The sequence below is a fragment of the Taudactylus pleione genome, unplaced genomic scaffold (assembly GCF_031769625.1).
Source record: "Taudactylus pleione unplaced genomic scaffold, aTauple2 ptg001299l, whole genome shotgun sequence".
Classification (NCBI taxonomy): Eukaryota; Metazoa; Chordata; class Amphibia; order Anura; family Myobatrachidae; genus Taudactylus; species Taudactylus pleione.
The window spans coordinates 298,536-313,003 of NW_028285699.1; the positions used below are offsets into that span (position 1 = coordinate 298,536).

General features: G+C 48.3%; 1 protein-coding gene across 1 annotated transcript in view; it reads left to right on the forward strand.

Moving 5' to 3' along the window:
* The window catches only part of LOC148443330 (tripartite motif-containing protein 29-like), a 54,026-nt gene extending 42,235 nt beyond the window's left edge, over positions 1-11,791 (forward strand). The window contains exon 3 of the mRNA XM_088462967.1: positions 11,675-11,791. Coding sequence (XP_088319093.1) covers positions 11,675-11,791 — 117 coding nt within the window. The remainder of the gene's footprint in view (positions 1-11,674) is intronic.
* The last annotated feature ends 2,677 nt before the right edge of the window (positions 11,792-14,468 follow it).

A 14,468-nucleotide genomic window follows, 5' to 3' on the forward strand; every position in this document is an offset into this window, starting at 1 on the left:
GCTTATTCTTTACTGAATCCTTATGCTATAGTTTCTAATGCCTTATGATTTGTAATAGTTACATTGTTTTAAGGATTCTCTCAGTCTATTGACTAAAGTGAATGCTTGATTTATTTGTAGCCTTAGATGTATGGTATGTGGTCATTGTTGACTTAAGCCATCTTTATTGCTAGCTTTCTCTGGCTGGCCAATTGGGGGTTTTCATTAATTAGTGTCCACACTTGCCTGCATCTCTGTTTAAAGTGTCAGTAGTTTGGCTGCTAAAGCCTTGGCTGGGTGCAGCTTTTCTAAGTGCAGTGTTTTAAGTGCATAACTAGCATTAGACCTGCGTTAAACCGAGGAAAAACAGAAGGAGAAAAAGGTCCATCACGCAACAAACCCCAACAATCTAAAGACTCAGACTACAACTGGACTCCCTGTACAATCACGACAAGAACACATCTAATGCTATTAATAATGCTGGCCTTCTGATTCTCGCTTACAATTCAATGCTTATCGTACTTTTTCCCATGTCAGTTTACATCTATCAACTTTGAAACACTGTCCTTTATCTCAGCTCTCTTGCCTAGCCTCACATCCTCTATCTGCTTACAATCTGCGTTATTTTTCATATTCTGCACACATTAAAACCCCACTTTTATTCCTCTCTATAACAATCTTGTTAATCTGCATACATATTGATACACTGTTTTTTGATACGTCACTGTTTTCTTACTTGCATTCCTACAAATCTCTTGCACTCATATCTCATTTATATTTCCAAATTTCATTCCTCTTGTTTACTTATAAACACCATGACAAGGTTTTCGTTAACTCCCTCCTTCACTCTGTCTCTACCTAATCCTCTATTCTGCCCCCTGCTTCCACCTTTATCCTTTCCCCCTTATCTCTTCCACCTCCTCCTCCCCTTCTCCCTCCTCCTCTGTCTGCCTACTCTTCACTCCTCACCCATTACTCCACTTTCTTCCTGTTCTACCCCCCCTCTGTCCTATTACCCCACCACCAAACCCTCCTCCTACACTCCTCTCCCTGTCACTTCACCCCACTGCCATCCACATCTCCCTCCCTGCCCACCTCCTATTGGTTCCCTTTCCAGCTCAGGTGCCCGCACCATCACTAAACTCTATTCATATCGGTCCCCCAAATTAATCTCACCTCCACGTTACAGCAACCCGGACAATCTTATTCACATCTCCCTCACAAATGCTATCTCTCTATCCTGTGCCCTCTGGAATGCCAGGTCAGTCTGTAATAAACTGGTCCCCACCCATGACCTTTTTATCTCCAACTCTCTGAATCTCCTAGCCATCACTGAAACTTGGATCTCACCCTCTGACACCACTTCTCCTGCTGCTCTATCCTCTGGGGGCTTCACCTTCTCCCACACCCCCCGGCCTGGGGGTCGCCATGGTGGTGGTGTTGGGGTCCTTCTATCCACCAGTTACTCATACCAGCTAATACCCTCTGAACCATCCCTTACATTCCCCACATTTGAGGTTCATGCTATACGCCTCTTCCAACCAGTAAACCTCAGAGTAGCGGTCATTTACCGTCCCCCTGGCTCTCCCTCCAAATTCCTTGACAACTTCGCTTCCTGGCTCCCTCACTTTCTCTCCTCAGATCTTCCCTCCATTATCCTAGGTGATTTTAATATTCCTATTGACATTCCCACAGAATCCTCTGCAGCTAAACTCCTTACCCTCACCTCTTCATTTGGTCTCGCCCAATGGACCTCCTCACCCTCCCATGTGAGTGGGCACTCACTTGACCTGGTCTTTACGCACCGTTGTGATATTTCTGATTACTCCAATTGCCCATTCCCCCTCTCTGACCATCACCTTCTCTCTTTTAACCTATCCCTCTCTCCTTCCCCTCCTCTAACTCCTAAGGCTACCATTACTAAGCGTAATATTGAGGCTATTGACACTGTTGCTTTTTCCTCCCTGCTGGACTCTCTTCTCTCCCCTATCATTTCTCTCTCCTGTCCTGAACAAGCTACTTCCCTGTACAATTCCTCCCTTGCTTCTGCTCTTGATTCTGTTGCTCCAGCAATAACCACTCACCCTCGCAGATCCACACCACAACCCTGGCATTCCAAATGCACCAGATACCTACAAAAGTGTTCAAGAATTGCGGAGCGTCAGTGGAGAAAATCACGCTCTAAGGCTGACTTCCTCCATTTGAAATTTATTCTCTCCTCCTACAGTGCTGCCCTGTCTCTCTCCAAACAAACATATTTCAAGAACCTCATCTCCTCCCAGTCCTCAAACCCCCGGCGTCTCTTTGCCACTTTCAACTCCCTACTCTGCCCTTCCCCTCCTCGCCTTCCCTCCTCGCTCTCTGCCCTCGACTTTGCCACCTACTTTACATCTAAAATTGACTCCATACGTGAGGACATCATATCCCATCAGACCCTCAGCACTCCTCTCCCTCCTTGCCCTTACCACCCCTCCCCTTCTGTCTCACCAACTCTGACATCCTTCTCCCCTGCTTCTGGAGAGGAAGTCTTGGCCCTCATCCGGTCCTCCCCTCCTTCCACCTCCCCTCTTGACCCTATCCCTTCCCGTCTCCTCTCCCACCTGTCTCCTTCTGCCTGTTCCCATCTGGCTCACCTCCTTAATCTTTCTCTATCATCTGGCACTGTCCCTTCTGCATTCAAACATGCTCTTGTCTCCCCCATTCTTAAAAAACCTACCCTTGATCCTAACATACTTTCAAACTATCGACCCATCTCTCTTCTTCCTTTTGCTTCCAAACTCCTTGAGCGTATTGTCTACAACCGCCTTACCACCTTTCTTTCCTCCCTCTCCCTCCTTGACTCATTTCAATCTGGCTTCCGATCTCTCCACTCCACGGAAACTGCCCTCACGAAAGTCAGCAACGACCTCCTTGCTGCCAAATCCAAGGGCCACTACTCTCTGCTCATTCTCCTTGACCTCTCTGCTGCATTTGACACTGTAGACCATCCTCCTCCTGCAAATCCTTTACTCTCTCGGTTTACGTGACACTGCCCTCTCCTGGCTTTCCTCCTACCTCTCTGATCGTTCCTTCGCTGTGTCCTCTCATGACTCCTCTTCCCCTCCACTTCCACTAAAGGTAGGAGTTCCCCAAGGTTCTGTTCTTGGACCTCTCCTTTTCTCCCTATATACATCCTCTTTAGGTGAACTCATTAACTCCTTTGACCTCCAATATCATCTCTATGCAGATGATACTCAAATTTACCTTTCCACCCCTGAGCTCACCCCTGAGCTCCTTACCCGTATCTCCAACTGTCTCTCTGCTGTCTCTTCGTGGATGTCCCAGCGCTTTCTTAAACTTAACATGTCTAAGACTGAGCTGATTATCTTCCCACCCTCTTCCAATACATCACTTTCCACAATTTCGTTATCTATTGATGGCACAACTATCTCCTCTAGCCCCAAAGTGCGCTGTCTTGGAGTTATCCTAGACTCCTCCCTCTCCTTTAAACCGCACATTCAGCACCTCTCGCAGTCCTGCCGTTTTCACCTAAAAAATATCTCCAGGATTAGACCCTTCCTCACCCAGGATGCCACTAAAACCCTCATCCACTCACTGGTCATATCCAGATTGGACTACTGTAACCTTCTCCTAGCTGGCCTCCCAGTCTCTCACCTCTCTCCACTACAATCTGTTCTCAATGCTGCTGCTCGGCTCATCTTCCTCTCCAGACGTTCTATATCTGCTTCCCCTCTCCTTCAAGCCCTACACTGGCTCCCCTTCCCCTTCAGATGCCAATTCAAGGTTCTTACATTCACCTACAAAGCCCTCACCAAATCCTCTCCCGCATACATTTCTGACCTTCTCTCCCTTCACACTCCCGCCCGCCCACTTCGCTCAACTAATGCATGCCGCCTCTCTTGCCAACTGATTACTTCCTCCCACTCCCGCATCCGAGATTTTGCCCGTGCTGCTCCCTACCTTTGGAATGCTCTCCCTATCAGACTCTCCACCTCTCTACAAATCTTCAAACGGGCTCTCAAGACCCACTACTTCATCAAGGCCTTCCAGCACTCCTCCTAACCCACCTCATGCTCTTTCCTTCCTATCTTCCCCTTCTGTGTCACACCTGTCTGTCTGCCTCTCCCCTTAGAATGTAAGCTCTCATGAGCAGGGACCTCTTCCCTCATGTGCTTCTCTTTACATTTTCTTCTACTCTCTACACCCCATTAGGGCACCTAACACGGGACCGCCAACTCCCGGCAGCTTATTGTGAGCGCTTTAATCACTATTTCAGCAATGTATATAGATTGTGTCCTTGTCCTGCACTGTAATGTACTGTAAGTTACTTGTTTCTTGTTCACTTATTAGTTCTATGTACTATGTAAGGCGCTGCGGAACACTTGTGGCGCCATATAAATAAAGAATAATAATAATAATGTAATCACAGCTGGTAATTATATAGAGATATCAGGTGACAGGAAAGCTGCATCCAGGTCAGATATAACACACGATCATCCATTTACAAGAGAGAGATTTGAGAATTGTCAGGTATTAAGCACCAGGAGATTCTCCTCAGGGCGACATTACTGGGATGTGGAGATCAAGGAATCAGGGAGATGGAGGTTGGGGATATGTTATCCCAGTATAGACAGGAGAGGAGGAGATCAGTCATTCATTGGTGATAACAACAAGTCCTGGTGTTTAGCTCAGGAAAATAGTGAGTACTCAGTGATACATAACAGAAATTGGATCCGGTTACCTCACAATAACCCCTGTGATAGAGTGAGGATATGTCTGGATTATGAGGCAGGACAGCTGTCCTTTTATTCTCTGTGTGACCCCATCAGACACTTACATACCTTCAATGTCACCTTCACTGAGCCCCTTCATGCTGCATTAGGTGTATGGGAAGGTCTGATGAAGTTATCTGGGGATAATTTGGTCAGAATCCCAAAATTCAGGTTCCCGGCGCTTGGAATGCCAGAATTCTGACACCGATCAGAATCACGGCGCCAGCATTGCGACATTAATTAGTGGGCTCAAGGTGAGGTTAAGGTTAGGCACTAGGGGGAAGGTTAGGGTTAGGCACTAAGGGAAGAGGGTTAGGTTTAGGGTGCAGGGGGAGAATGGTTAGGTTTAGGCACTAGGGGGGAGGGTTAGGTTTAGGCACTGGGGAGGGAGGGTTCGCGCTAGGGGATGCCTGCACTGGGATTCTGACTGCTGGGATCCCGAGTGCTTTATCTCTGTAAAGCACCTTCTGGAAATTCCTGGACAATTCCTGACATAATACAAGAATAGTTGAATGACAGCTCCCAGCATGCCTCAGTCATTACTAAGTTTTATTGACTTATTGAAAGTTTCATTATTATGTCTCTATAATAAAACTGATCATTTTACTTTGTTACCGCTTATATCACCTTTATAATGTCACCATCACTTATTACCAAGTTCTTCATCAGCATATGTATAAGTGCTTTACAATGTATTAATGATAGTATAAGTCACTCACTGTATGACAGCAGTATTGCTCTGTTATTGTATGTAATCAAACAATAATGCATTGTAATCATTACTTTATATAATTCACCCGTGTTTAAGGGTTTAAAAAAAAAAAAATAATAATAATAATACCAGAAATCAGTCTATAGCAAAGTTTCTAAATAATGTTTTTACAAGTGCCCCCTTAGTATGTATAAATGTCCTGAATGTGCACTGACCATGAGAGCATGTATACCAAGCCACAGCTCTTGTAAATACATGTTTATAAAATTGCCCCGTCTGATTAGTTTTTCTTTTAAATAATTGTACAGTGTTAATCAATTCATATTACACTTTGAACCATTGAATCTGTCTGAGGTAACGATCACAGTTTATGAGAACCTGGGGTCTATAGCTGTGAGAGAACAATGGCCCTCATTCAGACCCACTCGCAAGCGGCTGTCCGCTCGCAAGTGGGTCGATGGTGTGCACTGCGCATGCGCACGACGGAGGGAGCTCCGTCGTGCGCATGCGCCAGACGCGACGAGCGAAGGACTTTCCTTCGCTCGTTGTGTCTGATCAAAGGGGGCGTGCTGTCGATGTTGATTGACAGCACGCCCCCTTTGGTGGGCGTGCCGGGGGCATGCCTGCCAGACGGAGGCGTTCCCAAGGGAACGCCTACCGTCAGAAGCCGGCCCCACTGACATCACTAGTGATGTCAGTGGGAGTGATTTTGGCTCTGATAGAGCAAAATCACTCCAGGGCTTGTGGTCGAAAACCCCGACCACAGGCTTCTGGTCGCACTGGCGATGGTCGCGATGGTCAAGACCATCGCGACCATCATCCTGCACGCTCGTATGTACTGTGGGTGGTGACCCACAGCTATACGAGCGTCCAGGAGGACGCTCCATTTTTATGGAGGACGGCCCTCATTCAGAGCGAGTGCTCTGCTCAGAGCGTCCGGCTCTGAATGAGGGCCAATATGTATTGACTCTTATCTTTATAAAAAAAAATTATAGATACTTTGGAGAAAAGGTAACGGTACTCATCTAACCTGCTGAAGGTCCTGTGGCCAGGTTATGCTGCCCATCCACAAGAGGATAGGCAAAAGACTGCACGATTACGACATTGTAATCGTTCAGTCGTTCGTCAGTCTGTGATTTGCCTACACTGGGCGAGCAGTCGTTCAGTGTAGGAACATAAATCATCTGCTAACATTCTCAACCTGACGTTATCATCAGGTTGTCCAGGATGTTTGCCCGATGATAGATGTCTTTTAACGACCCGCGGGAGCGCGCATTGCTGGTTGTTTTAGACATTTTAGTAAACGATCTTCAAATGATTAATGAACAATTGAACTATAACGACATCGTTATCGTTCAGTCACTCAATTCAATCGCCTAGTGGATGGGCAGCATCAGTGTCTCACTGGTCTATTAAGTGTCCACAAAGAAGTGTTAAAAATAGTAGAAATGAATGTAAAAGAACTTCCTATTTACAGAGAGTAGCGGGGCTCGCTACAAACGGGGTGGCTGTCGATGTTGATTGACAGCTCGCCCCGTTTTGTAGGTGGGGAGGGGGGGTGGCTGGGCAAACGGAAGCGTTCCTGAAGGAACGCCTGCCGTTTGTGGGTGGTCCTACTGACATAACATGTGATGTCTATTAGAGCCGGAAGCTCACTAAGCTGTCACCCACAGCTTAGCGAGCGGCCAGGAGGCCGAACAAAAAAAAACGCCCTGATTCAGAGCGAGCGCTCTTAAAGAGCATCCGGCTCTGAATCAGGCCCCTTGTACAGAATCACTGCAACACCTCGGTTACTATCAATGTTTCAGATGCCTTTTAATACATCTTTGGTGAGGATATGTACATACAAAACATTACCTTACTTATATCACCCCGTGTGTGCTTAGAATACGGGCAGTCCCGGCGCGCTTCCAGACGCGGGCGTAATGATGTCACGCATCAAACCAAACGGATAGCAGGAGGGACCATGCCGGTAACCATGGTAGCCGTGTATACCACCAATATACATAACAGCTGAAAATATCAGCAACAAAAGAATCAGATGTACAGTCTAATAGAAAAACATCATATTTCTCAACCAAATCTCTTGCATATAGGTTCATTTTAAACTAGATGGATCTCATAATGACCGTTCAGGCACAAAAACATATTCAACTCATTATATACATATTATCTAATAAGCTCCATAGTCGCTGTTCGGACATACTTCTACGAACAGTCACATACTAGACATAATATTGCAATAGATACATAATCAATCCACAATGTATCAAACGGGTCCGAAATCTCTATTAAAGAACAATTACCACCACAAAAATACAGGCTCTATATCATAAATGTCCAGACAGAGACATTGGACCTCACTCAGAGGTGGTCGTAAGCGGCCGCCCGCTCGCTCGCACTGAGCGATTTTCACACAACTGCGCATGCGTGTAATTTGCAGTGCGCGTGCGCAAACTAGCGGCTGCGATGTAGAAGTGCTCGCTTGTAGTACACAGACATGTCGCTACATTGAGTGGCAGATTGCACCGTGTGTGGGTGGTAACAGGGGAAGGTGCTTGTGAACGGGGGAGTGGATGTGCGAACGCAGGCGTGCCTGACCGTCAGAATGGAGTTTAATGGGAGTGCATAAATAGCAAAGTAGCATCATTGTACACGTGACTTGTGTTGTTTTTTACCCTTACTGCTCGCAGTGCTTGCGGGAGGGTAAGGTCTACCTCAAGCGCTGCGAGCAGCTCTGATGGCTCCCGATGTTCCCGATTAATCCCTCTTTCCCCGAAGATGACGTGTGCTGCGAGTGACAAGGGGGCGTGTTTATATACTTGCGAGCGCTCACTGCCGTCGCTCGCACAGTCATAGAGGCCGTCCATGCACCGCAACTTGCAATCGCTTCATTTGCATATCCGGCCCCTTTTGCCATGCGAGCGAGAGCAACTTGCGACCGCCTCTGAATGAGGTCCATTGTGTTAAGTTCCCTATCTCAAACTCTTCATACAATTAGTCCTATAAGAAACAACCTGAAGATTAATTCTCATTAAGACCTGCTGGTGCCACCGTGTTACATTCAAAGATCCATCTCGACTCGAGTTGGATTAAATTTTTACTTCTGTCACCCCCTCATACCATGGGGGGGACATGATCAACCAATTTATAGCGTAGCATTGCTAATGAGTGCCTTGCTGTATTAATATGCTTCGCAACTTTTTGATCCACCTCATTCCCAGCCAAAGCAAAGTGGATTGCTGATCTAGGTTGAGCAGCACGTTCTCTGAATGTACAAGCAGTTTTGCCTATATAGGCATATCCATTCCACACGGGCACTTATTCATATGTATCACAAATTTTGAAGTACAGCTCAACACATGTTTTATAGGAATCTTCTCCCCGTAGTGAGGGTGCATCACTACTGACCCTGTCTCCAGGTAGAGACAGGTCGTGCACCCTACATTTATAGGAGCCTGGTGCTTGCATAAGAAAGTGTGTAGATGATGGTTGAGAGTATGTGGTAATGTCACTCTTCACAAGCCAATCTTTTAAATTCCGGCCACGTCTATGGCAATTTAACAATTTTGTATCTTAGAGGCATGCTGGTCTCTTATCCGATTTTATAAGGGGCAAAGAAGGTACTTTGCCACATTCTGATGTACAGAACAGGACTCGCTCCCTAGGACAAGGGGCAGACAGGGTTAAGGATCCTGCTGTCTCCTACAGGAAAGGTTTTACACACATCTGCACTACATGGGTGTGATTGCTCTGGAGTGTGTGAAGGATAAAAGGATTGTGGGATCAGATGGGCAGGCCTTCAGATGCTAGCAGCCAGGTGATAGGACTTGTGGGGCATATCTAGTACCAGGAAGTCATCTCATGTATACAAGTGTGCTGTAACAACATTTGTGATGAGTAAAGAAGCCATCTGACATAACCAACCGGTGTGTAGAGTCATTTGTTGCCCGCCAGTTTCTACAAAGTGGTGTCACTGTGGGATCCTTTTGCCAGACGTATTCTGCGTGGCAGTAAGCAGGCGCTGCCTTGCTGGGTCGGTGAGTGGGGTTAACTGGTCCATAAAATGAGTTTATTTGCACATGTAGGAAAGTTATGTAAAATCTGTACTGTCTCCTTGTTTAAGTGTTTACACATTGTGAATATTTGCAAGCAAAAACAATGTTTGTGAGTTTGTTGCAGCAGAAAAGGGGTTATTGAAAAAAAAGTTTTTATTTGTCACGTCTTCTCTTTCTCTCTCTTGTCTGCCTTCTTAAGTCTGAGGGCCTGATTCAGAGCCGGACGCTCTGACAAGAGCGCTCGCTCTGAATCTGGCCCGCCCTAATTGGAGCGGCCACTCACAGCTTATGCGAGCGGCCAAAAAGATGGTCGCGATGGTCAAGACCATCGCGACCACCGGGCTTGCGACGAGACCCTGCGGTAGGGTCTCGTTGCCGCAAGCCCAGGAATGATTTTGGCTCTATCAGAGCCACAATCACTCCCACTGACATCACTAGTGATGTCAGTGGGGCCGGACCCAGACGGTAGGCGTTCCCATGGGAACGCCTCCATCTGGGCAGCCACGCCCCCGGCATGCCCACCAAAGGGGGCGTGCTGTCAATCACCATCGACAGCACGCCCCCTTTGGTGCGAGACCCCGAGTGACTGCTTCCCCGTCGCTCGCCGGGTCTCGCGCATGCGCACGACGGAGCAGCCTCCGTCGTGCGCATGCGCATTTGGGTAACATCGACCCACTTGCGAGCGTACAGCACTCGCGAGCGGGTCTGAATGAGACCCTGAGTGTGGCGCAGTTACCTGAGCACCAGACAGATAAGGACAAATTGTTCCTGTGAGTAGTCTGTATAAACCCAATTAAAGGGGAAGTTGTTGTTTTTTTCTGTTGTGTGCTGTTCCTCCCCAGGAGGTAATTTGCTGCAGCCGCTGACACCTACAAATATATGAGGGTCACAACCACTGGCTTGTCGGTGTATGTTAAGGGAGGCCCAATTTCGCTACTCTATCAGCTCAGATAGCAAGATGGAGGCTATCCTCCAAGTCTTAACTAATAGCTCAGTAGAGCCAAATGCTAGCCAACGCTGAGGCATATGTGGAAAGCGACAAATTGTTGCAGGCAGAGGTCACTCAGCTACGAATGGGTGAACACGGGCCTGCCCTGATGCAGAAAATAACACCCTCATATTATGTTGAGGCCTTTCTGTTGTCCTTCAAGAGTACGGCAACTCGGCTTAAATGGCCAATAGAGGAGTGGGTGGCAAAAATTGGCTCCTTATTTGACGTGTGAAGCACAGAGGGACCTATATGGATATACCCAAAGCCCAGACAGCGAATTATCAGCAGCTAAAGGACACAATTGTGGCACAAATAGGGGTGACAGAGCCCGGGAAGGCACAATGTTTTTATGACTGGTGATTTAGACTTAGGTCCACTACACATGTTCAGCTGGCCCACCTAGTGCAGTTAACAAAAAGCTGGTTAGAGCCCAGCTGACATCCTCCAGTTAGAATCTTGGAAATCCTCGCAATCAACCCTTGTGTGTGGAACCTAAACCGGGAGCTGCAAAGATGGGTTCTGCAGAGCGATCTACAATTGTTTGAATTGCATGCTATATCCCAGACAGCGGAGAAGGTTGTCATGCTAATCCTCAAACCAAAACCAGTACAAGATGTTAGCACAGACTGCAAGGTCACCCCAGAAGGATACTTTGAGTGTTGCGGACTGGGGCACTTTCACATTGTTTATATCAGCTGGAACCAATGGATTGTTTGGTGAGGTGATTAGGCCCCGCGCTCCCTCTTTGTTTGACCATTTCCTCATCCATGGGTTTGTGGAAAGCCGTGCCGGGATCAAGTGGCTGATCCCAGCATCAGCACAACAAGTGGAGATGTGTCCCCATCGGCGTCTGGTGCTGGAATGCCATTTCTGCTCCCAGCGCCGAGGAAGTATAGGCGGCAGGTACCCGGCGCTGGGACAAAGTATCTGTTCCCAGTGCCGGTCAAGCGTTGGGTGCGGCGTACAGTATTGGGGTCCGGGTGCAGGTTTACTGTAGCCCGCCGCCTGGTAGCCTTGAAGCGGCATCAAGTTCGGCTGGTGTTTGGCTCTGGCTGCAAGACAAACACTGCTCGCAGTCCAGCATCCAATAGGAGGCAGACACAATGAGCCAATCGCGGCTCGCCGCATCATAGCCCTGCCCACTCGCGGTGTCTTGTTTTAGACGTCGCCGAGTGGGAAAAGACAGTTCGACGGTGGAGGAGGAGTGAAGACCTCCCAAAGAGAAGAGCGTTGCAGCAACAGTTCCGGCGGTCGTGGAAGAGGCCAGAAGACGCCATGAACAAGAAAGAAGATAGGAGGCGCCGTCTGAATGAAGAAAAGAAGAGGCGGCGGCGGCACTGGCCAGAACGGGTCAGCGGCAGAAGAAAGAAGTTGAGGACTGGAGAAGTGCTGCAGTGGTGGAAAGAAAAAGAGCTAACGAAGCTCCCCACTGCAGCCTCTCCCAATGTACCAGTAGGCGGCCTTGGGCCACCGCTATTAACCCCTCTCTAGACCACCAGGGTTGTCAGGCATTAGACCCGTGGGGCACAATCAGGCATTAGGCCTGTGAGCAAATAGGTGGGCATTAGGCCCGGGAACAATAGTGGGCATTAGGCCCAATAGAAGTCATTTGCCCCTATTAGGTACAAGTGACCTGGGTATTAGACCCAGGTCACTAATCAAACAATAGGTGGGCGCTAGGCCCGTGGCCATCGACTAGGCCTTAGGCCTGTGCATATATAGAAGGGCACCCAGCCCAATTAATAAAGCCTTTATTAGGCAGACCCATAGGCCTGATCCCTATATAAGGTGGCCCTGGGCATTAGGCCCAGGCCACTAAGTGAGCCTCTACATTAGGCAGGCCCTTAGGCCTGAGGCCTCAAAGATAATAAAGGGATTCTGGGCCCAAGTTCCTCCTATGCCCTGTATTAGGAAGGCTTAAAAGCCTGAGCTGCTGGTACGACCCTGGGTGTTAGGCCCAGGGCCCTGAGCCCATTGAGAGTGGTTCTGGGTAATAGGCCCAGACTACTGGTATGGTAAGTAGGTAGCCCCTGTGTTGATGTAAAAGAGAGGTGTGAGTCGCTGTACAGCACTCACCCTCTAATTACTCAGTGGAGAGCTGTCGGGCTCCCACTGAAATGTAGTGCTTTCCCCAAGCTACCCACGCTTCCTATCCAACCTGATGGAGCTTGAGAGGCGCTGCAAAGAGGAATGGGCAAAACTGCCCAAAGATAGGTGTGCCAAGCTTGTGGCATCATATTCAAAAATACTTGAGGCTGTAATTGCTGCCAAAGGTGCATCAACAAAGTATTGAGCAAAGGTTGTGAATACTTATGTACATGTGATTTCTTACGGTTTTTTTTTTTTAATTACATTTGCAAAAATCTCAAAAAAACTTTTTGAAACGTTGTCAATATGGGGTATTGTGTGTAGAATTTTGAGGACAAAAATGAACCCATTCCATTTTGGAATAAGGCTGTAACATAACAAAATGTGGAAAAATGAAGTGCTGTGAATACTTTCCGGATGCACTATATATATATATATATATATATATATATATATATATTGCAATAGTCCGGCACTCACAAAATCCAAGAAAGGCAAAGTGCTCGGGTGCCTCCTAGTATAATAGACAAAGCAACTGTCAGGGTTTAGCCTAGGATCGGCTATCTCTCACCTCCGTGCCGGCTTCCCCTGACTTTCTTGTGGTCAGACGTCTGGTGCAGTGAGGGGTGAGGTGCTGAGTATTCTGCCTTAGGTGCTTTTGCGGACTTCCATGGTTGGCTGTGTGTTTTGGGGATCGAAGTTCCCATCATGGGCGCCGCCATGACAGTTCCTCTCATGTGACAGTCCTCCTAACCAATGGTAGCATGATCTCAGTCAGCTGATGCTGTGCTCCAATAATCTGCTACCCCTGGGTATAAATCCGCCCCCAGAACTTCAGGAAGGGGCTGTTCAACTTCTTTGTTCCAGTGCCTCTGATACCAGTGTTGTTGCTCTGTGCTAATTCCTTCAGAGAGTTGCTTCAGCCTGCTCACAGTTCTCCAGTTTCCAGCATTAGCTTCCATGCTATTCTTAGTCTGAGAGTTAGTTCTCTCCCAGTATCCAGACTGCCATGTTTTCTATGTCTGTGTGTCTTTGTATATGTGCTGCTAGTATTGCAGCTTCCCTGTGTCACTGAGGTGTCAGATTTCCTGCTAATTACTAGTTAGCTCACAGCTGGACCTCCCAGCACTCTCCCAGTGTATGCCTGACTTCTCTCTGGGGGTCATTCAGACCCGCTCGCGAGCGAAGGTCGCTCGGAAGTGGGTCGATTTTGGGCGAATGCACATGGGCACGACGGAGGGAGCTCCATCGTGCGCATGCGCGAGACCCGGCGAGCGACGGGAAATACGTCGCTCGGGGTCTCGCACCAAAGGGGGTGTGCTGTCGATGGTGAGTGACAGCACGCCCCTTTTGGTGGGCGTGCCGGGGGCGTGGCTACCGTCTGGGTCCAGCCCCACTGACAAAACTAGTGATGTCAGTGGGAGTGATTTTGGCTCTGATAGAGCCAAAATCACTCCAGGGCTTGCGGTCACCGAGGCCCTACCGCAGGGTCTCGTCGCAAGCCCGATGGTCGCGATGGTCTTGACCATCGCAACCATCATCATGGACGCTCGCATAAGCTGTAGGTGGTAACCCTCAGCTATGCGAGCGTCCAATAGGCGGCTCCATTTTTAGGGAGGAGGGCACTGATTCAGAGCGAGCGCTCTGGTCAGAGCGCCCGGCTCTGAATCAGGCCCTCTGTGTCTTGTCTGTGCAGTCAGCACCTACATTTATAGCACTCCAGTATTTGTCTGTGATCTTTGAGCCTGATTCAGACCCGCTGTTGGCCCAGTGTGCATGCGCACGAGGGAGCCGGCTCCGTCGTGCGCATGTGCGAGACCCGGATAGCGATGGCCAAGCCGTCGCACTGGGTCTCGCTACAAAGGCGG